Here is a 27,998-nt window from a genome sequence, read left to right on the forward strand (position 1 = left end):
TGTGCTATTTTAATTATGTTCAATATGTGTGTGTGGGGGTGGGGGGTTTGATGTAATCCCTATATATGAGTGAAAACAGTAGGTGTGAGAAAGAGCTGGAAAAGCATCTCCTTATATCCCCAGATTCTGATTATCTTCAATAATGTGTACTAAAGAATGTCCAAACCAAGTTTCATCACAACTGGATATGCAGTTCTGTCATGAAATGCAAAACACTAAGTGCATCTCAAGAAGCAGTATCAACAGAAGTATGGAACAAAATATGCAGTGCATGCTGATAAGGCAGTGTAGTTCAAACAGAAAGCAAAGTAATGAGTCTTCATTATGGCACCTGACCAACTTTCCAAGTGTTAGTTAGACTCAACCCTCAACCCACAGGATGAACTATCATTACAAAAACAATGGAAATTCATAGCAAAAAAACGGTCATGTTAAGTTTGCAACACAAACCCACAAGACTAGGGAAATTAGAGTTACGTTTTACACTACTGCAATCTTAACTGAGACATGTTCTAACCAGGGATTGCAGGATAGACAGGGAAAGTGTGGAGTTTCCCCAGGTACCTACATGTGTAAAAGTTGGTCTTAAGAGTGTACAAATAAATCAATAAAGCATTGTGATAGGGAGAGTCCTGTCACTGGTTCTTGAGTGCATATGTGCCTTTATGGAAGCAGCTGGGACGCACAACAGGAGATGCGTTGCTTAGTAACTAATTGAGCAGGAAGGCTCACCCTGCACTCAGCTGATCAGGAGGTCTGGATTGGCTGGGGGGGAATGCCCGGGTAGGCTGAGCACAGCTCAAAAGGCATCTGCACCACAGCTTGAGGCGACTGCACCGAAAACCTACACAGAGGGGTGCTTTGTTATAGTATGCAGTAACTGCTGTAGAGAGGGTTTTATTTCAAGATATCCTAAAAAAAGGGATGATGTTATAAAAAATGGTATAAAAAAACAACTGTGCGATGAAAAAATGATGCAAAAAGGTCTAAGTCAAACAATGCACAATAATTTTTTTATGTAACAGGCACTTCTACTACTACTAATGATGTACTTGGCCATTTCAATTTACATAGTATTCTGTGAAATCATCCCCATACTTTCCAGACCCTGGGTACTCACCTACAACAGGACCTGGCCATGCTACAATAATAGCCCTGAATTAGAACATATATCCCTGTTTCTTTTATTTATTTTGTACTTATTACTTATCTTACAATAATATGTTCTATGTGTTTCTCTGTTGTGTTTCTTTATATATTAATTACCATGATCTATTCCAGAAAAAGATTTTTCAGGCAGAAACAGTATAAAAGTAGACTTTTTTTTATTTATTTTTATCCTTGGTATTGTGGCAAAAGACACATTTTCATAAAGTAATATCATTATTGTGGTTCACTTCTGCCTTTTTTTTAAATGTACATGCAAGTGAAAACTCGCATTTAACTTAAATAAACTCTTCAAAATGTTTTAGAAAAGGGGTTATTTGTACAAAGTAAAAACACCTCATCATTTTGGTTTTCGTTTATTACAGTCCCCATAACAGAAAATACTAGGATCACAAGAAAACAAAATGTTGATTACTATGCTTAACATGTACCTTGCAAGTTGGGCCCATGTTTGAAAAGTACACCTGCACCTGTATTCTGATTCTGACGCGCTTACCAAATCTGAAGCTGCACTTTGTTGATCCTGTTATTTTATTGTTAATCCCTACTGTCCCACACATCACTTTCCATTTCAGAAAATTGTGCGCAAATTCTGGAAATGTGGTAAATCGGTGCAAGGCAAAACGCGTTACGATAATTATTTCTAATATTTATCAGCTATGTAATTTATGGTGAACACTGACGTGGATTTTTGTCTCCAAATTCATGTGCAGCAATCATCGTTTGAATATTCAGATAGTTTCTCTGCCCCACTAAAGAAAATAATTATTATTTCATAATAATAATAATTACTTCACACCGCTGTTTTCACTGACACAAAATGAGATTTGAGACGCATGCCAAAATGAATGCTAGGCCAATCAACATGCAGTGATTATACTGATGATAATGCTGGCCAATAGCAGCTAACAGAAACAGAAGCAGTGTGAGGAAACTGACTGACTGTGAGTGGATGGAATGCATACTTTAGCCTTTTAGTCTTGATCCCCTTTCTTAACAGAGGTATTCTTACTGCAACACATCCTTTAAGTCCTGATTTCAAGAGTGACCTTCGTACTGTTGATGGATGGACAATGACAGCTGTGCCTTCTGCCAGTTCTGTTGTCAATTCAATGCTTGTCTTCTTTCTATTCCTTAAGGATATTATCTTCAAGTATTGCTCATCCTTTTTCAGATGGCTTTTTGGGTCTTCCAATCCTGGGTTTGTCAATTACAGATAATGTTTCTCTGTACTTGTTGATTATGCTTCGGATAGCACACCTTGAAGATCGAGCTATTTCACTTAATATTTTTCCTTTTTTATGCAAGTCAAGGTTGTTATAATAGTAGAAAACACTAGTGGAGGCGTTGACTAAATTGTTGGATGCTCATAATGCATCAGAGTAGAAAAATGCAACATCTCTAAGACTTTTGCACAGCAGTGTGTGTGTGTGTATTATATATATATATATATATATATATATATATATATATATATATATATATATATATATATATATACACAGACGTGCTCAAATTTGTTGGTACCCTTACAGCTCATTGAAATAATGCTTCATTCCTCCTGAAAAGTGATGAAATTAAAAGCTATTTTATCATGTATACTTGCATGCCTTTGGTATGTCATAGAATAAAGCAAAGAAGCTATGAAAAGAGATGAATTATTGCTTATTCTACAAAGATATTCTAAAATGGCCTGGACACATTTGTTGGTACCCCTTAGAAAAGATAATAAATAATTGGATTATAGTGATATTTCAAACTAATTAGTTTCTTTAATTAGTATCACACATGTCTCCAATCTTGTAATCAGTCATTCAGCCTATTTAAATGGAGAAAAGTAGTCACTGTGCTGTTTGGTATCATTGTGTGCACCACACTGAACATGGACCAGAGAAAGCAAAGGAGAGAGTTGTCTGAGGAGATCAGAAAGAAAATAATAGACAAGCATGGTAAAGGTAAAGGCTACAAGACCATCTCCAAGCAGCTTGATGTTCCTGTGACAACAGTTGCAAATATTATTAAGAAGTTTAAGGTCCATGGAACTGTAGCCAACCTCCCTGGGCGCGGCCGCAAGATTGAAAATCGACCCCAGATTGAACAGAAGGATAGTGCGAATGGTAGAAAAAGAACCAAGGATAACTGCCAAAGAGATACAAGCACCTAACTCCAAGGTGAAGGTATGTCAGTTTCTGATCGCACCATCCGTCGCTTTTTGAGCGAAAGTGGGCTCCATGGAAGAAGACCCAGGAGGACTCCACTTTTGAAAGAAAAACATAAAAAAACCAGACTGGAATTTGCTAAAATGCATATTGACAAGCCACAATTTCTGGGAGAATGTCCTTTCGACAGATGAGTCAAAACTGGAGCTTTTTGGCAAGTCACATCAGCTCTATGTTCACAGACGAAAAAATGAAGCTTTCAAAGAAAAGAACACCATACCTACAGTGACACATGGAGGAGGCTCGGTTATGTTTTGGGGCTGCTTTGCTGCGCCTGGCACAGGGTGCCTTGAATCTGTGCAGGGCACAATGAAATCTCAAGACTATCAAGGCATTCTGGAGCAAAACGTACTGCCCAGTGTCAGAAAGCTCTGTCTCAGTCGCAGGTCATGGGTCCTCCAACAGGATAATGACCCAAAACACACAGCTAAAAGCACCCAAGAATGGATAAGAACAAAACATTGGACTATTCTGAAGTGGCCTTCTGAGTCCTGATCTGAATCCTATCGAACATCTATGGAAAGAGATGAAACTTGCAGTCTGGAGAAGGCACCCATCAAACCTGAGACAGCTGGAGCAGTTTGCTCAGGAAGAGTGGGCCAAACTACCTGTTAACAGGTGCAGAAGTCTCATTGAGAGCTACAGAAAACGTTTGATTGCAGTGATTGCCTCTAAAGGTTGTGCAACAAAATATTAGGTTAAGGGTCCCATCGTTTTTGTCCATGCCATTTTCATTTGTTTTATTATTTACAATATTATGTTGAATAAAAAATCAAAAGCAAAGTCTGATTTCTATTAAATATGGAATAAACAATGGTGGATGCCAATTACTTTTGTCAGTTTCAAGTTATTTCAGAGAAAATTGTGCATTCTTCGTTTTTTGTGGAGGGGTACCAACAAATTTGAGCACGTCTGTATATATATATATATATATATATATATATATATATATATATATATATATATATATATATATAACCAAATAGCAAAAGTTGTGTTAGCACAGTACTATGAGTATTCATTATGTTTGCAGATTCAGAACATGAAGATGGGAATGTTTTAAGATCTCTATATCAAGACCCCCTGAATGTAATTAACTACACTTTGTAAAATGAAGGTGTTTGTAAAGCATCTGACAAGAAAGACTGAGGTGTAATTAATAAAGTATGATTTATCAGTGATTTTCCAGCACTGTCAGGCAAGCAGAGTGCTCCACTTGCTGTTTTCTGTACCAGGTGTGATGATGATCTTAGAAAACCACAAGAGCAGCACTCTGCTTTCCTGATGGAGTCAAGGGAAAACACTGCTTATATTCCAGAGTGAATTACTTTGGAATATTTATTATAGACATACAAAACTGTGAAATTAGAAAAATATTGAATTGTTGTGTGTCTACATACATAAATCACTGATTTGAACCCAAAAAGCCTTGTCCAGGTGTGTATTTATGTGACCGAGCTGTTGCTGTGATGACGTCACGGACCAGGAAGGAGTAGTAAACAAAGGCAAACAATGGATGGAATGGCGGTGGTGGATCTGAACGCTACGGCGCTCAGTGCTTTTATTAAATAAATAAACCAAAAGATTTAAACAGAACAAAACACTCCAAACAAAAGGGCACATTGGCCAAATAGAAATAAACAAATAAGCATGCTGGTTTTACCCCAGCACAATACTTAGCAGTTGTTTATATTTTAATCTCCTCTCTCTCTCAAAACCTGTCTCGCCTCTGACGCTCCGCCCGAGGGTAGAGAGCTGCAGGTTTATATACAGTGACCATCTCCCGATCAGCAACAATTAATCAATGAATTAACTCGGGAGATGGTCACCGTCTGCACGGGTTTAATAAGGATGCGTGACTGTCAGCTAGTTAAATAAATCACTAGCTGATCAGTCACGCATCCTCACGAGGTTTTCAAAATACAAAATAATAACAAATAACAATCGGCTTTCGCCGTAATATAAAACATAAATCATAATATAAATAAATAACAAATAAAGGGGCGGGACACTCTGCCACAATTTATAATTATAAACTGGGCATGTTTAAAGATCATAACAGGACTAAATGTAAAGTATGTGTTTTTCCACGTTTTGAGGGTATTGTGTCAAATCTTAAAGTATTTTAAAAAGTAATAATAACATGTGTAGATTAAAAATGGGTAGCAGACTACACAAAGACACAGAATCTGTGAACTTAAAAAAAATGACTTTTATTTTAGGAACCAATAAAATTATGGCAAATATTTACAAATAATTATTTTCACATTAAGGGTACATAAATTGATAGTTCACAAATAAACAGTCACTCAGATGAACAGACACACATATATTGAACATCTATGTTCCATCTTATTGCATATGTCTCCAGCTAACCTAAAGAACGTTGCAATCACCCATTTAACCCCCCCAAAAAAATCACAAATTCCAGTGTTGACAATTAAAAATTGCAAAAATGAGAACATAAAAATAGTTTGACATCTTTGGCAAATCGGCACTGCTGTAAATACATTCAAATATTATGACCACAAAAAAGCAACACACAGCACTAAGAAATACCATCAAGAGTAAAGAGTTTTTTTTTGTTTGTTTGTTTTTTTTACTACTAGAAAATTGAATAAAAAACATACACATTTTAAAGAAGCAATTCTTTTGTGGAGACCTATTTTGGTTGTCTCCATCCTTCAAAGGCAATTTGTTTTTCAGTTTTTTATACTTTTTTTTTTACAAGTTCAGCTTTTACACAGGCATCACATACTTTGGTGGATGCTATAGATATGTATTTCTTTGATGTCAACAAGTTCATCACTACAAATCGGCTTGTGTCATCATAGCATATTTACTAAAACCTTGTTGGATAAAAATACACTTTTGATGCCTCTGTTAAGAAAAAGCCATGGAAATAGCAATCCTAGGATGTACAAAGGCCACTAAAGGTGAAAAACCAGGATGTAATTTGAAGGCTATCCCCAGCCCAGTCTAAACCCTTTTAAGACAATCCCATTAGTAAGGGGTTAAAATTGTGAAAGCGTAAACTCAGCCTTATTCTCTCGCACTGCTCAATTAATTATATTATTAAAGTTAAATGGCACATTTAAAACATTGTATTATTAGTCAAAATACACCTGCCCACCATTAGTCCCATTTCTTCCTTTTTTTGTGAAAAAAAGAAATATCAACTCAAATTTGTGGACTAGGGTAACCATGGAAACCACTGAATAAAATCCCTGGTATTCCTACAGTAGGCGTTACAATGGACAGTCTTATAAGGGTTAGACTAGATAAGCCCAATCGGAGCCTATTCCAATTCCTCTTTGACCGAGGGACCACTGCCATTGTTTTCTTCATAATATGCAGCCTTTTTCACAGGCTGTCTCACTCAAGTTACACCAAGCACAAAATAGGAATACCTATTTATATACTATAGGACCAGGTCTTGGAAGGATACTGAAGGATACCCTTATATAACAAATGGCAAGGCAACCCCTCTAAACTACAGACACATCCTTATTTCAGCAGTTACAGCTCTCATACTTGTACTCATGAGAAGATAAATATGTCTGCTGTGGTTTTCACTGTATTAATTATGTAACACTAACCAACACATAAGTTAGATGCTTCATTCATTTATTTTTTCCAGTTAGTGTAAAACAAGTTCCTTGAATGATATGAATAAGATAACATCCTTGCAGTAGCAACCAAGTCTAATACAGAGAATGTCACAAGAGTTTGCGCCACATAACGATGCGCTTGAAGTCATCTGCCTAACCTGTATAATGAAACACTATTATAGCACAGCTAATACAAAACACTCACATATGCAAACTATGAATTAATGTGCTTTGTAAAATTGGCTGCATGGTTGTGATTCCCTGCAGCTCCCCCATATGCCAGTAAAGTAATTTCAAAGACGCTTAAGTTGAGTTTTGAAATAAGGAACCAATTTTGGTTCTTGTGATAAATTCATTTTAACTCATTTTAATTCTTCAACCTGATGTCTGCATCATTATTTGTAGGTTGTTCAAGTAATTGTATTAACAACCTTTAAAAGTCAATACAAGCTTGTACAGAAGTTACAAACTGGCTTACAAAGCCATGAAGTTATAGCATTTCCGGTTGATTTACAGAATGGGTTTATAAACGTTTTTGCCCTGGTTGTAACTCCTTCATTTTCTTTTGATGGGATGAATTTAAGTGTTTTAAGGTTTTTTTTATTATTATTTTACAGATACAGTACATGTTTGACTGTAAAAAGCTGCTCTCTGCCTATAAATGCCCATCTATTCTAGTTGTTCACTTCATCAGAAATTAGACTACATTCTCCAACGGTGGCTTCAAAAAAGCCCTCTCGGGAATATTATTTATCTGGCCATACCTTCATTTTTTTATATGGTGCACAGGTAAATACACAGGTAAAATGATTTTAGAAAATACCATGGGTCTAAAATATCAACATTCTGAAATGCAAGGACTAATTTTGATTCAAAATTACATCAAAAACAAGCCAGTCACCAACATTTCTATATATACCTCTTGACAACCATTTTACTATATGCTTAAGTAATGTTGTTCTTGTTTATTTACCTTAATACATATATTCTCAATGAACAATATTTAGCTTTAATAGAAATACAATTTAGGAAACCATAAACATGTGAATGGCGTACAGATATATACACATGTGCAGTACATCATCTGTATGTGTGTGTTTGTATGTACGTACGGATGATGGTTAGCGTAGTAAAAGGATCTGTATTGACATAAGGATTATGAAAGCTAAGACAGTCATTTTATTTATTTTGTGCACTTATTTTGTATGCTTTTATTTTGTGCTTATGTCCATTAACAATTCCAGCAGGCCTACCAAAAAACAACACCTGTAAAACTAAATACTACAAACTGTTAGATTGTAATGTTTGATTTGAAAATTTCTTGGCTACCCTAACTCATGTGAAGCAGAACTAGTAACAATGGGGAAACCCAAAGTTCAACCATTTCTTTTAACATATGAAGCTTCAAAATGACAAAGATGAAATATATTATACATATACAGCTGTCTGAATTCTAAGCTTCCAGAATAGAGAGCGGCAAAATGGGTAGATTTCCACATGCTTTTAAAGAGGATCTAGCTAATGGAATAATGCCATACATATGCCATTCGCTATGTAGGTCCCACGTGTGCAGTTTTCAAAGAAAACCATAAAAAAACATGTATTTTCATTAACGACAATATCTGGTTCCGTATTAGGTTAGAGAAAGCTCTTGTTTTACATGCCTAACTTTCAGGTAGTCTGATACTGTTTCACACATCAGCTGTTTCTTCAGGGTCAAAGCATGCCAGTCATCAGTGGAAGCAGCTAGTTTGTTAATGACAGGTAAGAAGGCCTTGAAAGGATGCAGATAATTTCACTCTCGAGGTGAACTGAAGACCTAAAAGTAAGGCATGCTGCAAACAGAAACATGCTGCAAACATCTGTTTCTTTCAAAATGGCACATGTGTGATCTAATGGAAAAGAAAAACAGAGATTTAGGACTTAAAAAAAAGTATAACCCTTTTAAAGAGCAACTTGGTAGGGATGTGAAATATTAGAGTTAATGTCCTTAAAAGTTTACCAGTTTGATTTTGCACTGTAATTTTGCAGTCGCATGGTTATACCATGTATTTATAGTTTTTTGCTTGCCACGCCTACCTCTCTCGCTTTTACAATACTTATCAATGCTTTACCATGGTTTCACTGTGCTTTATTACACTTTGCTTTTACTATGGTAAAATTGTATAAGGGCTATTATATTGTTGTTGTTCAGGTAACACCCTCACCAGCAGATTATGACAAATGCTTAAATTATGACAAATTCTTGGTTGATTTTTCATACGTGATTTCTAAAAAATCAAATATCAAATCATGAAATACCTGAATTTAAGGTCTTCTGTAAGTCTTCCTACAGAAGATAAAGCTCTCTCTATCCCCCTTAATATATAAAAAGAACCTGTTTTGGGCTGCCCTCAGGTTGAAATCGGAACAGCCTGAGGTGTATTATTCAAACAGAAACCAGGAATATGCTACCGTGCATAAAGCAACAACAGATCCAGCAAATGTATAGCTGCTACAATTAACTGCCTCCTCAAATATAAAATATGAATACAATTAAATTAATTTCTTAGTCTATTGGATTGAAAATTGTATTTAGTTTTCATCTAATATAAATAATAATATACAGAACATATAAGTGGTTTAAATAAAATTGCTGTCTAATTGTATGCTTCACTGTCATTAACTCCAGAAGCTGTTTGGTCATTAACTTGCTGTTTGCTGTTACTATAAAGCGAAAGCAAAAATTCTTATTCTGCAATGAACAGTTTTAATTAGGTTTCAGTTAACTCAAAATCAATTGTACCTGTAGGGACGCTAACAAATCTGTACCTTTGGCACCTCCAAAATTCTGTGTGCAAAGAATTTTGGCCAAGACAGTTGACAATCACATGTAACAATCAGATGGCTTGTGTTATTTCGTTTTATATATGTACTTCACTTTGTAAATACGTGTTTTATATGACTGTCACAAAGCAAGATTGTCTGAATCTGCTTTCTCTATGAGAAGAAATCCATTACAGGTACATACAAATCCTACTATTAAATTGTTATTTTAAATATAAAAATAAGGGATTGGAGAGATTATACAAATTATACAGCCTGGTCCCTATCTCTGTCATTATTGTGCAAATAAAATTTAGAGTGCACAAATCACACAACTAAAGTTACATTACATCAAGAACAGTTGAAGGAAATTAGTTAAAATGGCCTACAGGAGTTTTAACTTTTCTACAGTCATCTGATAGCAGGTGTTTCTGTTTTTTTTCCATCCCCAATAACTTACAAGGTCCTCACTTTGTGGACAAGAATGAAGTTATGTCTGGAACATAAAATACAGAAGAAAAGTAATATGATTGGACCCACCCTTTCCTGTCTAGTGTGCTCCCAAATACACACAGGGATGTTTAATTTTTGTTTTGTTAGACTCTGTTTGTACCAGAAGAGTTTCTACTGGGTTCTTCAAATTATTCTTAAACCCATGCTTATCCTTTTGTTTGTAAGTGTTTAATTGCCCAAAGGCTGGTGATCACATAAACAAGATGGGCTGCAGTCTTTTTTTTTCTTCGACAGGGACATTGGACATTAATAGTAAAGTTTGTGTGGGAAGGCCAGGCAGACAATTTAAATATTTATAGCCCCATACATGTACTCCCCCTCAACCACCCCACCTCCCTCTGTCTCCCACCCTATCAATTGCAGACAGATATATGGGCAGTGCTGGTGTTGTCCTTTGTGCTTCGGGTCAGTGCCGGTCGTAAGCAGTAGCTGTAGCTGCAGGGCCGGCCCCTCTGGCTGCTGCGCTGTAGTAATATGGGGACCCTGCAAGGAAGTAGAAGAAGAAGATCAAACACCCAATGACAGCTACTCAAAATACATAGAGGAGACTTTAAATTAGGAGATGAAGGGGGTGGAGGATCTAGAGGTACAGCCCTAAACCTTTTGCAGAATAAAGGTATAATAAAGTACCAGTAATCCGTCGCGTATCCGACTGCAGTGGGACCAGAGTAAGGGCGGATATGTAAAAAGGCAGATAAAGTAATCCTGTTTTAAATACCATTATACACAGCTGTAACAATTACTATATATACACAGTTATTGTTATGAGATTCAGCTTTTATTAGGCAGCTCCCCTAAATCCCTTGTTTAGAAAGATATAGGGTATTAATGCTTGTGACAGGGTAGTTGTCTGCTGTGTGGGTGCGTGCGTGCATTCGCTGCTGAATGACAGGCGGGAGATGTAAACAGGATTTATTTACATATCAACACACTGAACAGCTCAAGTGACATTACCGGCAATGGCAGTGCACGGAGTACATACACACAGTGTATACAACTTTGGTGGTATCTACAATCTCTGAGCTAATCTTCTCTGTTCAAACATAAACTAAATCTGGCTACTCGCTCGGCTATCAGCGGTTCTGACTTGCTTACTCATTCTTCAGTTGGTTCTCTCTCTCTCACACGCACGCACGCACACACACACACACACACACACACACACCCACATGCACACACGCACGCACACACACGCACACACACACACTCACATGCACACACACACACACACTCATGCACACGCACACGCGCACACACACACACACACACACACACGTCGGTGGATTTCAGCTTCTCTAGCCCAGTTGGCTTTGGTTTTGCAGCAGCCCTGAGGTGAATAAATGGAACTTTTTTATACCTGACACCCCGCTGGAACACACCTACCTGATGATTAGATTCCACACCTGGTAATCACACACAGCAGGGAGGCTCTCCCAGGGGTGTCAGGTACTTAATTAATTAATTACAATAAATACACACTATTTATATATATACATTTACACAAAAACTGCCTTGCCACAGTGCTTTATACTCTTACATTATTGTCAGGTAATTTACACAGTAGCAAAATGCATTGGTTTATGACAAAAACTAAAACTTTAAATTGTAAGCACAACTCGCTTTTGCTTTCCTGTAGCCATTTTGCATTAGTGCTGTACATGTGATTGACTTTGCTGAAGAGCTTGATCATGGCGGATAAATGGTTAGGGCGGATATGTGACAGGCGGATACACAATGGATTAATGGATATGCATTACATATGGTTCTCATAGTTTAACCATGAAAGCAGACCAGTCCGGCTCTCTTGCGTAGTGTTTAAGATGCTCGCTTGAGGAGTGTGGGGTTGCTGGTTCACATCCAGCCTCCGCCCTGTTATATTTGCTGTGTTTTACTTTACAAAATTTAGACTAAATGTAGGTGGGACTTTTTTTCATAGTACTGACTTGTCCAGTTTTTAAGAAACTAAGGCTGCGTTCACACTGGGTCCGTTTAGAGGGTTTGGTTTGGTACGTTCAGTGTGAAGTGTGAACAACAAAGTCCGCTTGGGAAACAAACTGTACCAAGTCTCGGTACCATTGGCAAACTAACTGAGTTTTGTTAGCTTCCTAAATCTCAATGTGAACCTTTTGCACATAGGAAACTAACTATATATGGTAACCTGACTCAGAAGTAAACATTTCATGCATAGTTTAGTTCATATTCTGAGGAAACAAGTACAGCAAAAAACTAAATGTCTTGACTTACCACACACTGTCATAACTCAGACAAAATGTGATTTGCACGATGGTGACATTCATTCAGTCATGCATACTTTGTTTGTTTAAGTCAAACATTATAATGCCTAAAAATAAAAATAAACCATCACATACACCACATTCTATATTATATTATAGGCCTAATATTTGCTCTCAAATTTTAAATCCCAGTTATGAGGTTTTTATCCATAAAACTAACGTTTAAGCTACATTACCTTCCCAGGTTTCCAGCACAATGCTAAAGAAAAAAGCTACAGATAATATCAATTGGATCATAATGCTTTATTTGAATTGATCACATGCAGCAAACATAAAACTGTTTAACTACTGAACACATACACACTTTGAAACCAACATAATGTTGTGCATTTGAGTATTTATAAATAATGTTTTTGAAAAGTGTTATGAATGCTACATTGTGTTACTGATGATTGTTAGAATGGTGTTGTGTTTTTGTAATTAGTTCACTACGGCATAAGACCACCCACTTCATGTCACTATTTAGACTTTTACACCAACTATAGGCCAAAATCAGGATATGTATTCCATGCCCAATTCTACTCCAAGCATAAAGTGTTCTCTCCCTGCCAGTCGGACATTATTCCCTCGTGTGCCACAGATCAGCAGCTGTCCCCTGTCATAATAAGCTTGCGTTTAATATTTGCGCTATTTGCTGACATGTTCTTTCCACACTAAATAACAAATGGTTTATTTCTTTAGTAGAGAAACAGAAAGAGGTCCAATAATGACCGAAATTTACTGAACCATAAAGGTCACATGGAGCTATGTAATGGACTCTAAGCTATCTGTCTATTTGTCAATCTATCAACATATCTTACATGTGTATCCAAACATTTCCAAGTACAGGTGTTGAACCAAAAATTAGTAGTACATATTGCAAACTAATGGTTAATGGTAGGCTAAAGTTTGGTGTATGTACATTTCTGACAGCAATGCATTATTTCTTTCCTGACAAATGTACTATTGACACTACCCCTATTCAAAATACAAAAGAGTTATTGATCTCTAGTCACTTAAGACCTTACTAGAGGTTAACCAGTGGTTTTTACATAATTAATAATTCTATAGTGTATTTATTTTAAAATGCCTATATACCTTAACTTACTAATAATTCATGAACAGAAAACCTAATGTACTGTATATAAATATGCATAAATCATAGTCAAACTACTATACCAATCTTTATAACCAGTTTGGACATAACCTTGAATAACCTTAAAATTACAATGCTATTGAGAAACAATGGAGGGTCACTGTGACAGAGATTGAAATACTGTTGTATTGTTATTTACTGCGAGCACTAGAGCACGCACTGTGGACTGGTGTTTGTGTTTGTGTATGTGTTACATGAGGGTGAATTAAAATGGGACTGTTATTATTTCAGGGCCAACCATTGGATTATAAATAAAGCAATACACACCACTGTATTGCTTATCATTGTTTACTGCTGTTTGCCACCAGGTCATTGGATTTAAAAATAAACCACCATTGCACCTGGATTATTGTTGTTAGTCTGATTATTGATCACTTGCACCTGCACACTGTTAACCACTTTGCCACAGTCACATACACGTTTTTAATATTCTAAGTTTATTAGTTGTTAAACATTTGCAATAACTAACAAAAGTTTGGAAACATAAACATTTATTTATTTTTTTTTAATTATATTTTTTATGGGGTAAATGTTTCACTGCAGCAATAAATGTAGCACATAGGGTAGTATCCCATTTAAGATTTTATCAACGTAATTTTGAAAGGATATCTGGTAAAATAAAAACAAATCTCAGCCTGTACCAATGCCTGAAACTCTGTTTTGGCCTATGGCCCTATATGCTAGACTTCTGTACCTCTACTGCAACTGATATTTTTTTTTATCGCACAAAGGATAAGTTTGCCCTTAAAAAAATATTTCTTACCAGGAAATTAAAGACAAGAACACATAGACACAACTTGTCTCATAAGTGCAGTGATGTAATCACTCGCTGTAGCAAACTCAGGTTCTGTCAGGCCAAATTAAACGATCGCACTGAATAGGAACATTCTAATAAAAATGAATTCATCTTGATCATTGCCTTAAGTTAAAATGTGATGAGCTGAAATGATGAAAGGCTTATTACAACCTAGCTGCCTGCAACTGACTCGTTTTTCTTCATTAGTCGATGTAACCTACAGAGAGGGCTTCTTCTCTTTAATAACTCAGTTCAAAAGATCTACGTTTCAGTCTCTAGTTGCTAACACATGTTCTCTGTGGCAGGACTGGGGAAAGATGGTTTTACTATTCATGGAAGTGTATAGGATTGCAGCTTCAAGGTTTACTTCTTTCTCAATGGGGCCAGGTGGTGAAGCAGTCTAATTCACCAGCTGAACATGCCTTTCAAGCATTTCATCTCTTGAGGTATGGGTTAAACTTTGGTTCAGGCCACAAGTAAAATTATTTTGGGTGTCCAGGCCTGATTAGCAAGTCATCCAAAATGCTTTTTTTCACAGTAAAAAATGGCTTATTTCATAGCATTTCAATGTCTATAAATAGGTATTTCAAGATTAAATCTTTATCAAAGCAGAAAAAAAGAGTTGTCACTTTCAAAACTCATCACAGTTATTACACAACAAATGTTCCAAAATATTTAAATGCTTACCTGAAAAACAGTAAATGCTAAATTGTAGAATATTTAGTTTTGTATACCCACCTTTTAAAGACATTCTATTTGCACCATCAGTGAATTATCAGACAAAATAAAAACAAAAATAAATGTAAAAATAACAGACGCGTGAAATGTCCCTTTCTTGTACTGGACAGACCAATCTTTAGCAGAAATATTTCCAATCTTTGATGAGGCTGGTGTCTTTTTCGTTGAAGACATTTTAAAGAAATCGTACAGCTCTATGCAGTGTGTGCAATAATTTACCGGAAGCAAACTAAACCGACTGGTTCCTAAATGCAGTGTAACAGGTAGTGTGTCAATAAGACAAACTTTATCTGTATTTATTTTTAAGTGAAAAAAATATGCATATTTACAATATTATTTCATAAATAGGAATGTTCATGGGGAACTACATATTACAAGGCAACGGGTACATTTCATGGAAATCATGAAATCTGTAATAACAGTGAAAAAATACAGCCTCAATCATCAGGTCCAAATTGAGGTTAATTCACAGTGTTTAGGGGAATCTTTCCTGACTGTAACCTCTGCTATTGTCCTTCCCTTTCATGAGCATTCAAATCAAAGTGTATTTAAGTGTTTTACATCCCCGACCTAGCTTAGTGTCCAGCACTATACTGTTTAGCAATGACCAGCACAATTTTCAGCTGTTCAGAGCTGGGTGTGCTGGTTATAAAACAATCAGTCTATTTCCCAATGCAAGTCTACAGACAATGAGCTGTTGCCTAGTAAATAATGCTGTGGCTGTAAACCTGTACTGGATTTTTACAAATAAGGTGTGTTCCAATTTCCAATAACCAGCTAGGGAACAATGACATGTTCAACAGTATGTTAAACAGTAAAATGGAAAACTTACCAAATATTTAAAAGCAGCATTTGGTTGCCCTGTGTTATTGCAGATCAGGCTATAAACAATGTGGTACTGATAGTGTTTTTTTATTTTTTTATTTTTTCTTGAAGCACTAAATGAGTGTGTCACAATACAATGTAATAATTAACTTGAGAGGCTAGGCATTTCGGTATTCAATATTCTGGTTTTATTGACAAACAAAGAGTTGTGTTCTGTATCTTAATCATCCTAATATTGTTTTAATGAAATGCTGGCTAATGTTTAAAATGTCATTTTCTTCATCTTGTCATGCCTCCTCTGATCTTTATGGAACTGAAGATTTCATTTCTGAAATCTTTTTTCACAGCTACATTGAGCTTCCATGAGGTCTGTGCTGCAGAAATAATGTTTCCTGTACTACCAAGTGTAAGAACCTCCCTCTGCTGGAACAAAGACTTCAACTCCACAGAACTAGTGACCTCTTTTAATAATTTACAAATGGATTGTACATGGATATTCCACTATCAGGACCTTTACCTTCATCAAGCTAAGGCAGCACATTTGCACATTACTGTAGATAAGCAATACAGGGGGTCAAACATTAACGACAGACTGAGGCCAGTAATTTTCACATCGGGCTACTTCAACATACCTTGTATCTGGCCCGACTGGCCAGGAAAAAATCGCGATGTGCATCCAATTTCTGTACCAAGTCGCGCACCATAGTCTTGCTGGAACACTGAGGAGTAAAGAACACTAGTGGATAACCACGTGGTCTCTGAAGATGTTTTTGAGTACACACAATTGAAGTCAATACCAGTAGGTTACAGCAATTTAGTTAACCCCACTGCTGTTTTTACAGGTCAACAAATTTAACGTTGTGTCATTCTCCTGTGTACTTTCTAACACTTTTTACCTCTGTACAATTCCTGATTTTTTATTATGAATGTGCCATTTATATACTGTGAGATACAGCGTGAAATGTTTGCCAGTGAAATACACTACTGGTTATGGGCACTGTTTTGGGCTAGAGGAAGAGCATTTTTACAATGAGAGAGGCTGGTATGGTTGCTGAACAATAAATTGTTCAGCACAGAGCAGAGGAGGTTCTTTGGCCGAAAGCATTTCCCTGAAAGTGCTGTTCTGTGGACATTTAAACTGAAGAGTGTGAAAAACTTTCCCACAACAATCAGTGCCAGTGAACACTAAAAGAAAAAATAAAGTAGAAAAATGGGTTTCAAATGTTAATCTGTATGCTTCATAAGGTCCCCTACCATATGAAACAAACCAAACCAAAGATCTGATCCACTGAAATTATAGTGCACCTGTAAGACTACAGGCTGCAACCTACTATTGTTTGAATCAGTAGTTTTTCATAAGAGGGAAAACCATCAATCCTTTGGGACAGTCTATGAGCAAGCCTGGGCAAAGTGGAATTTCTCTTATGAGGCCAGTCTAAACATGTTCATTAGAGGTGCATTTGGGTGCATTTAAAAAGTGAGTTTGTCAGATATTTTTCATTGCAATTCTTTAACAAATTCACTGTTTTAGTACGGAAGAAATTAATGGTGAAACATGCCGGAAACTATTAAATATGACAAATATCCATGATGATTAAGAACCCATACAAATAATACAAAATGTTCATGTTTATTATGCAAATTCAGAGGGTATAACAATTATTTTTTTTTTTTTTGTTCCTGGGTAGTAAGTGTTATTTCCTAATTGCTTATGCCTCAAAAGTATAGAAAATGGCTATTATTCCCCACAAACTCTGCTTTTGTGACCAGGACAGTGATATTTTGAAATTTACCTATTTTCCAGAACATTCCAGATAGATTCAGTGCTGAGTAAACTTGGAGTAACTTCTAGAACTTTCCAGTAATATAAATAGTAGTATAAATACAGGGGCCTTAAGCCCACCAGTTCAGTTTAGTTCCAGTGGATACATATCTGCATTTTTCTGAGATGGCATCAAGAGGCTGCAAGCATCCGGCAGACGCATTTTGCTATGTCTGCGGCCAATTTATCAAGACAAGAGCGAAAAAGTACTCCGTGGAAGCATCTGCTAAGATGTGTGAGGCCTACAAGGCATATTTTGGCATGCCTGTCGGGGATCAAGACAAACCCTGGGCACCTCATTTCACCTGGGAGCACTGCAAAAAAACTCTAGAAGGTAAGATGGACAATTATTGCTCGGAATTTTATGTTATAAAATTTGTTAATTTTTAAAATTGTAAAAGTTTTTAATTTTAAAATGTTTTACAATTTTCAATGTTATTGAAAAAATATATCATATATGAAAAATGTTGCGAGAATCTCTTACACATTAGTCATAGGTGAAATAAATGTATTTTTGTAGGATGGTACAGAGGGGAAAAGAGAGCCATGAAGTTCGCTATCCCAAGAATTTGGCAGGAACCTACTGACCACTCAAGCAACTGCTACTTCTGCATGGTGGACCCTTCCAAACGTCGGACTGGCAAGAATGCACCTGCTATCACGTATCCGGACCTTCCTTCACCCATCGCCCCGGTGCCACACTGCCATGAGCTCCCCGTACCCACTCCTCCGGAGAGAGAGCAGCCGTCTTTAGAAGAGAGCAGCAAGTCAGAGAGCGAGGAAGACGTTGTAGATCCAGATGACAATTTCAGAGGTGGAGCTGAGGAGAGAAACCCATACTACCCCAACCAAAAAGACCTCAACGACTTGATTAGAGATCTTGGTCTCACCAAGTCCAATGCCGAGCTTTTGACGTCTAGGCTCAAGCAGTGGAACTTGTTGGATGAAAGTGTGCAAGTCGCAGATCAGAGGAAGCGTCACCAACCTTTTTCCAGCTTCTTCACCCGTCAAGATGGGCTCTGCTTCTGCCACAATGTGACCAGTCTGTTCGAGGCAATCGGAATCGCCTGTAACCAGAATGAGTGGCGCCTCTTCATTGACAGCTCACCCAGGACCCTCAAAGCCGTGCTGCTCCATAATGGTAACAAGTACCCATCTCTTCCCCTGGCTCACTCGGTGCACCTCAAAGAGGATTACAACAGCATCAAGACCTTACTGGACGCCTTGAAGTATGATGAGTACGGCTGGGAGGTCATAGGAGACTTCAAAATGGTGGTTTTACCAAGTTTCCCTGCTATCTTTGCCTTTGGGACAGCAGGGACACCAAGGCGCACTACCACAGGCGGGACTGGCCACAGCGGACCGAGTTCTCTGTGGGGAGGAACAACGTCAAGTGGGAGCCACTGGTGGACCCCCGGAAGGTGCTGATGCCACCACTGCACATCAAATTGGGCCTTATGAAACAATTTGTCAGAGCTCTAGATAAGGAGTCGGCAGCCTTCAAGTACCTTCAAGACTTCTTCCCTAAGCTGTCTGAGGCAAAGGTCAAAGCCGGTGTCTTCGTCGGACCACAGATAAAGAAGATCCTGGAGTGCAATGAATTCCCCAAGAAGCTCATTAGTAAGGAGAAAGCGGCTTGGAACAGCTTTGTCGCAGTGGTTCGGGGCTTCCTGGGCAATCACAAGGCTGAAAACTATGTGGAGCTGGTTGAGACTCTGGTGAAGAACTACGGCACAATGGGCTGTAGGATGTCCCTCAAAGTCCATATCCTTGATGCTCATCTTGATAAATTCAAGGAGAACATGGAAGCGTACTCGGAGGAGCAAGGCGAGCGCTTTCACCAGGATATACTGGACTTTGAACGCCGCTACCAAGGACAGTATAACGAGAACATGATGGGAGACTACATTTGGGGGCTGATTCGTGAAAGTGATTTACAGTATAATCGTAAATCTCGAAAAACTACTCACTTCTAAATCTTTTGTAGTCATTTTTGTATTACTTTAGTATAAATACATGTTAATTTGGATTCATATGTTGTTTTTTTCTGACTTTATGTGAACAAAAAGACACAAATTCGCCCGTTTTCTCATTGGAAATAGGTAAATTTCAAAACATCATTGTCCTGGTCACAAAAGCAAAGTTTGTGGGGAATAATAGCCATTTTCTATACTTTTGATGCATAAGGAATTAGGAAATAACACTTACTACCCAGGAACAAAAATTGTGTTACATAGTGTTATAAAGTATTACTTGTTATCATATACTTTGGCTAAAACTGCTGGCAATATTTCTCAAAGAGAAACAAACATGCACCTGAATTGTCCAACTCCTACAGTAAAAATAAAACGAAAAAAATAAATAAATAAACAAACCAACACTCACTGAAAAACATGGCTACAATAGTGGCTACTTGGTTGGTAAATTTTTGGTAAATTTTGTCTGGTCAACAGCCCCGAACAGATTGACCAACAATAGTGCATCTCTTCTGCCGTTTGTTTTCATACAGGGCAATCCTGCCAGCAAGAAGATAAAACATGGGTAGTCTGATTCTCAACAGGATAAGCTTGCCTATCTTGGCTTTGGTCCAATGGGAAATCCTCTCTCTCTCTCTCCCTCACTCACTCACACTCACAGATGATGCACATGAACACACGACAGTGACACTGCAAGCAAATAGTAAGATTTGACATGAAGACAGTCAATCTTTAGGAACAATGAGGGGGGTTACACTTACCCAGCAAGCCTGGATTCGGAAATCTCCAGGATTCATTGTACGCAGAATACTGGGGATGTGAATATGGGCTTCCGGAAAAGTCACTCCCTGAAATGAGATTAAAGAGGGGAGAAAAGTTATTCCACCAATCACAGTGGAAATTAAACAAATCTTAATTTACAAATCTTACTGTGAATGCAGAACAATTATCTAGGCTTCTCAAACTTAAAAACCACAATCTGTGAAAGTAAAATTTTATAGAAACAGGCAATTCTTACAAAACATTTCCCTCATTAGTGGATTCATGGGCAATAAATGTTCTTGATGTGATAAAATGACTCTCCAATTAATCCAGCAACCAGGAAACCATTCCAGAAAAGCAGTGGACAGCCGGTACAGTTCTCCATATCAAGCTGTTGATTTTTAATAAATTTCCTTTTACTATGAATTCTAAACTAAAATATATATTTATATCCTTCATAATTCAGCCTTTTATGCACTCTTTTTTTTTTCAGAAAGCACATTTTGTTGATTTTTGTTTATATTCGCCTTTGAAAAATTGCAGCAGTAAGAGGTTATACTGTTAACGGTACCCTAGCTGTGGAATAAATCAGTAAGTAAAACAACAAATTCTTGTTTTTATTTCACAGTTATCATGTTACAGGAAACATCACCTTCAGAGCTTCCAGTGTGGGCTAATAAGGTCTTCTTAAACACAAAAACTGTCTTAAAATTGTATGGGTCACTACATCAAGCTTTTATGTAAAAAGTCACTATTTTTTCACCCTGTTGTGGTCTCCGTCCCTCCCTGTCATTCCCTCCCCTATCCTTCCTCCCTCTCTCATGGGAATGGTCCAGTGGCTGACAGGCTCAAGATTCCACGTCTCTGTTTGCTCTGCCTGAGTGCTCTGGGTGTCAGCTTCCTGCAGCACAGACCAGTCAGGAGGGCTGAGAGCAAACACTGGAGGCAGAATCAGCTGAGTGACAGAACCGTGTAGCGCCCTCCCGGTCCACGGATCCCCCTGAAGGTACATCAGCCATAGTGAACACAGGAGAGGAAAACTGTGCCACATGGCATAGGATGGGGGGTGTGTGGGTGTGGGTGGAAACAAACAAAGAAAACTACTTTAGAAGATCAATGGGAAGCAATCCTTAAGCTCCTCAAAGATACAGTGCCTTGCGAAAGTATTCGGCCCCCTTGAACTTTGCGACCTTTTGCCACATTTCAGGCTTCAAACATAAAGATATGAAACTGTAATTTTTTGTGAAGAATCAACAACAAGTGGGACACAATCATGAAGTGGAACGAAATTTATTGGATATTTCAAACTTTTTTAACAAATAAAAAACTGAAAAATTGGGCGTGCAAAATTATTCAGCCCCCTTAAGTTAATACTTTGTAGCGCCACCTTTTGCTGCGATTACAGCTGTAAGTCTGGACTTTGACTTGGCCATTCTAACACCTGGATATGTTTATTTGTGAACCATTCCATTGTAGATTTTGCTTTATGTTTTGGATCATTGTCTTGTTGGAAGACAAATCTCCGTCCCAGTCTCAGGTCTTTTGCAGACTTCATCAGGTTTTCTTCCAGAATGGTCCTGTATTTGGCTCCATCCATCTTCCCATCAATTTTAACCAACTTCCCTGTCCCTGCTGAAGAAAAGCAGGCCCAAACCATGATGCTGCCACCACCATGTTTGACAGTGGGGATGGTGTGTTCAGGGTGATGAGCTGTGTTGCTTTTACGCCAAACATAACGTTTTGCATTGTTGCCAAAAAGTTCGATTTTGGTTTCATCTGACCAGAGCACCTTCTTCCACATGTTTGGTGTGTCTCCCAGGTGGCTTGTGGCAAACTGTAAACGACACTTTTTATGGATATCTTTAAGAAATGGCTTTCTTCTTGCCACTCTTCCATAAAGGCCAGATTTGTGCAGTATACGACTGATTGTTGTCCTATGGACAGAGTCTCCCACCTCAGCTGTAGATCTCTGCAGTTCATCCAGAGTGATCATGGGCCTCTTGGCTGCATCTCTGATCAGTCTTCTCCTTGTATGAGCTGAAAGTTTAGAGGGACGGCCAGGTCTTGGTAGATTTGCAGTGGTCTGATACTCCTTCCATTTCAATATTATCGCTTGCACAGTGCTCCTTGGGATGTTTAAAGCTTGGGAAATCTTTTTGTATCCAAATCCGGCTTTAAACTTCTCCACAACAGTATCTCGGATCTGCCTGGTGTGTTCCTTGTTCTTCATGATGCTCTCTGCGCTTTAAACGGACCTCTGAGACTATCACAGTGCAGGTGCATTTATACGGAGACTTGATTACACACAGGTGGATTCTATTTATCACCATTAGTCATTTAGGTCAACATTGGATCATTCAGAGATCCTCACTGAACTTCTGGAGAGAGTTTGCTGCACTGAAAGTAAAGGGGCTGAATAATTTTGCACGCCCAATTTTTCAGTTTTTTATTTGTTAAAAAAGTTTGAAATATCCAATAAATTTCGTTCCATTTCATGATTGTGTCCCACTTGTTGTTGATTCTTCACAAAAAATTACAGTTTCATATCTTTATGTTTGAAGCCTGAAATGTGGCAAAAGGTCGCAAAGTTCAAGGGGGCCGAATACTTTCGCAAGGCACTGTAACTCCTTACAACCCAAGTAGTTTGATGTGAGATAAGTGCTGACCACTGTCACTTGTTGACTGCAACCTCTAATAATAATGGGTGCCCAATGGAATGGATTAACACCACAAGACATTAAATTGTCAGTGCTTGTAAATAATCATTTAAAAATTATTTAAATGTGCTTATCACTAGTGAAACTGGAATATTTTGGTAACCATATGAAAGTGAAGTTCTAATTCCAAATACTGTAGTTAATTCCAAGCTAAGAACCAAAATTGTGATACAGTATTCGATACTGATATACATTTTTAAACTTGCAGACATTAAAGTCTAAGTGAGAGACGGTCTTGGCATGGTAAATCATGTGCGTTTTTGCATGTGTTTTTTAGGTAGATACAAAGAAGCAATAGCTAAACACATATTGTAGCCGCTAAATTACTATTAATTACTATTTTGACTGCTTAGGTGACTACCATTATTTAACTAGACAAATAACCAATGAATGTAATCAAATGTAATCATGTACTGACTATAATCATCTGTTAAGAATACTCTTTCAATCAATAAACCGTGTAATTCAAATAATTATAAAAGTAGACTTGTCTGATTCATTATAAATTAATAAATAATACAATTACCACAACTCAACACTAAAGCTAATACCATATCTTGATGGAATTAATTGAAAATTCCATTCCAATACAAAGTACAAATACACATAGCGCATTCCCCTAGTATTTTAGTGTAGGAGTTGAGAAACATTTCTAAACAGAGTACAGTCTAACCAAAAGTATAAAGACCACTCAAGGAACAATCTAAACATGTTTATAGACAGGTGGATTTTTATATGTACTGATGTGAATTAGGGCTTTAAAATCCATTTCCTTACCATAAATGCAGTGCCATTTCCTCTGCTCCCCTTATGAATGTGTAGTTAAACCTAATTTCTAATATATCCCCATCATTTTGAATGTCTCTGAAGGTATAACAGCATCAATCAGCCATTTCCTCTGTGTTAGACTCGGTCCTTCTATATAATAGCACTCCATGCTAACCCTAACCCTTCTCTATATAATAGTACTCCATGCTAACCCTAACCCTTCTATATAATAGCACTCCATGCTAACCCTAATCCAAACCCTTCTATATAATAACACTCCATGATAACCCTAACCCTTCTATGTAATCGTACTTCATGCTTTATTTTCATGAGACAGAACGTTATTTTCCAGTTAGAATTCAGCTGAAAAGATAACATCCTGCTTTAGCGAAACAGATAGACAGGAGAATAAGTTTACTCTGCAGGGGTACTGTGAGTCTTGAATGGACCAACACAAACAAGAGGACTGCTCTATAGTTCTGTGTCTTCAAATACATTTCAAAGTTAGTAAAAGGTATTGGAGTGTGTGAAAAGGGCTAATGCAGGGAGGAGAATGATTGTCCAGTTTGCTATGTACAGTGCCTTGCGAAAGTATTCGGCCCCCTTGAACTTTGCAACCTTTTGCCACATTTCAGGCTTCAAACATAAAGATATGAAACTGTATTTTTTTGTGAAGAATCAACAACAAGTGGGACACAATCATGAAGTGGAACGAAATTTATTGGATATTTCAAACTTTTTTAACAAATAAAAAACTGAAAAATTGGGCGTGCAAAATTATTCAGCCCCCTTAAGTTAATACTTTGTAGCGCCACCTTTTGCTGTGATTACAGCTGTAAGTCGCTTGGGGTATGTCTCTATCAGTTTTGCACATCGAGAGACTGAAATTTTTGCCCATTCCTCCTTGCAAAACAGCTCGAGCTCAGTGAGGTTGGATGGAGAGCATTTGTGAACAGCAGTTTTCAGTTCTTTCCACAGATTCTCGATTGGATTCAGGTCTGGACTTTGACTTGGCCATTCTAACACCTGGATATGTTTATTTGTGAACCATTCCATTGTAGATTTTGCTTTATGTTTTGGATCATTGTCTTGTTGGAAGACAAATCTCCGTCCCAGTCTCAGGTGTTTTGCAGACTCCATCAGGTTTTCTTCCAGAATGGTCCTGTATTTGGCTCCATCCATCTTCCCATCAATTTTAACCATCTTCCCTGTCCCTGCTGAAGAAAAGCAGGCCCAAACCATGATGCTGCCACCACCATGTTTGACAGTGGGGATGGTGTGTTCAGGGTGATGAGCTGTGTTGCTTTTAAACCAAACATAACGTTTTGCATTGTTGCCAAAAAGTTCGATTTTGGTTTCATCTGACCAGAGCACCTTCTTCCACATGTTTGGTGTGTCTCCCAGGTGGCTTGTGGCAAACTGTAAACGACACTTTTTATGGATATCTTTAAGAAATGGCTTTCTTCTTGCCACTCTTCCATAAAGGCCAGATTTGTGCAGTATACGACTGATTGTTGTCCTATGGACAGAGTCTCCCACCTCAGCTGTAGATCTCTGCAGTTCATCCAGAGTGATCATGGGCCTCTTGGCTGCATCTCTGATCAGTCTTCTCCTTGTGAGCTGAAAGTTTAGAGGGACGGCCAGGTCTTGGTAGATTTGCAGTGGTCTGATACTCCTTCCATTTCAATATTATCGCTTGCACAGTGCTCCTTGGGATGTTTAAAGCTTGGGAAATCTTTTTGTATCCAAATCCGGCTTTAAACTTCTCCACAACAGTATCTCGGACCTGCCTGGTGTGTTCCTTGTTCTTCATGATGCTCTCTGCGCTTTAAACGGACCTCTGAGACTATCACAGTGCAGGTGCATTTATACGGAGACTTGATTACACACAGGTGGATTCTATTTATCATCATTAGTGATTTAGGTCAACATTGGATCATTCAGAGATCCTCACTGAACTTCTGGAGAGAGTTTGCTGCACTGAAAGTAAAGGGGCTGAATAATTTTGCACGCCCAATTTTTCAGTTTTTTATTTGTTAAAAAAGTTTGAAATATCCAATAAATTTCGTTCCACTTCATGATTGTGTCCCACTTGTTGTTGATTCTTCACAAAAAATTACAGTTTCATATCTTTATGTTTGAAGCCTGAAATGTGGCAAAAGGTCGCAAAGTTCAAGGGGGCCGAATACTTTCGCAAGGCACTGTATTAAAAAATAATTTGGTGGGATACAGTTTTTATTTGTATTATTTTGTCCTATTTTTTAAGGTAATTGAAGCTCTTGATTGAGTGTACTGGAAGACAAGCAACATCAAGCCATCAAAAATAAAAGTTTGGAGAGAAGGAGCTGGTGTTGTGAACACATGACATGAAATAAACAACAGCCAACTTTCCAACATTATATGAGGAATACAGTATTACAATATATTGTTTATTTTTTTTACTGTTGACAAGATTATGTAGATTGTGTGACAGTGTACCATTCATGGAAAGATAGCACAAACTGAATGATATCTTTATTTTGAACTCACCACCCTTACAACACCCAGATACACACTGGACATGTGCAAACCACTCACTTCTTTTTTTTGATCAAATGTTTATTGGGGAAAATACAAAAGCATATCAGTTTAAATACAATACAATAATTCCCAAAATTTTACATTTTCACCCCCCCTCCCTCCCACCCAAACCACCCCCCACAAAAAAACACCCCCCACAAAGGCCCTCCCTAACTAATATCAGTCAGATAAAACTGAAAAAAGATTAATCAAGGATCTAATGGAGTCTGCAGCCGATCTCCAAGCCTGTACAGTCCTCTCCCCAGCGCCATGGACCCGAGCAGTAGAAAGTTCCATATAAATTATATCCAGAAAGACTAGGGTCCATTGACGGTAGGGGAGGGAATCATTTTTTAGCTGCTGGGAGACCAGCCAACCAGAGCTGTTTCTGCTGCAATGATAGATCGAGGGATGAGTCATCATTCAGTAATAATATCTTAGCAGAGCAAGGGATATTCTTCTCAAGAACAGTGGACAACGTTGAAGAGACCCGATCCCACAACAGGACACTTCCAAACCATATGTAAAAAGGAACCAACGGTATCTAGGGGACAGTATGCACATGCAGGGGTAGGGATAAGATTCATTTGGTAGCATCTGCGAGGAGTTAAATAAGTTCTGTGAAGATAATTAAAATGAATCAGCTGATGGTTTGCATTTTTAGAAGCACAGCTTAGATTATCAGAAATAGTTTCCCAGCAGATTCCTTCATTTTTAATAGATAGATCCCTATTCCAGTTAGTGTTAACCACCAAAGGTTTATGTGATGACTTAAGGAAATTAACATAAAGTGAGGAAACCAGCCCTTTAGTTTTTCCCCCTGTATCTAACATGTCATGTAGTACATGTGAAGGCAAATGTGTCCCCCAGGGAACCCCATAGGCATGCTAAACCACTCACATTTTGATGATTGTAAACACAATTAAAAGGGAAAGGTAAAAAAGAAATTCCATTTGAATCTACTTAGGATTAAAAAATATATAGTTGCAAACTAAACTATGAAGAATAGTAATTATTTATCAGCCAATAAATATGGCTTTTGTGAGTTAAAAGCTAGTATTAATAAGTCATCAGATAATTCTTATATTATCTCAAAATACAAGCTTGTTGAAATAAAGCATTCTTCTTGGTTCTGCTGTACATAAAAACAAGATTCTGATTTCAACAACTCTTCAGACTTTAACAGAATAATGCTAGCTTCCAGAACATTCCAGCTGTTTGTTCATAAACAAACCCAATACAGCTTTACACTGGTCAGAACTGCGACAGTTAAGTCACCAAGCATTGGTGT

At 37.7% G+C, this 27,998-nt stretch overlaps 1 protein-coding gene across 4 annotated transcripts in view; it reads right to left on the reverse strand.

Annotated features, from left to right (window-relative positions):
- Positions 1-5,583: 5,583 nt before the first annotated feature.
- The window catches only part of pax5 (paired box 5), a 158,544-nt gene continuing 136,129 nt past the window's right edge, over positions 5,584-27,998 (reverse strand). For 3 of the 4 annotated variants that reach the window (XM_034035849.3, XM_034035847.3, XM_034035848.3), the window contains exons 9-11: positions 20,663-20,749; positions 16,736-16,822; positions 5,584-10,798 (exon numbers count right to left, since the gene is read on the reverse strand). In XM_034035849.3, coding sequence (XP_033891740.1) covers positions 10,722-10,798; positions 16,736-16,822; positions 20,663-20,749 — 251 coding nt within the window. In that variant the 3' untranslated portion in view covers positions 5,584-10,721. The remainder of the gene's footprint in view (positions 10,799-16,735; positions 16,823-20,662; positions 20,750-27,998) is intronic. The other variant, XM_059025908.1, reaches the window with a different exon arrangement.

This window comes from Acipenser ruthenus, chromosome 1 (assembly GCF_902713425.1).
Source record: "Acipenser ruthenus chromosome 1, fAciRut3.2 maternal haplotype, whole genome shotgun sequence".
NCBI lineage: Eukaryota > Metazoa > Chordata > Actinopteri > Acipenseriformes > Acipenseridae > Acipenser > Acipenser ruthenus.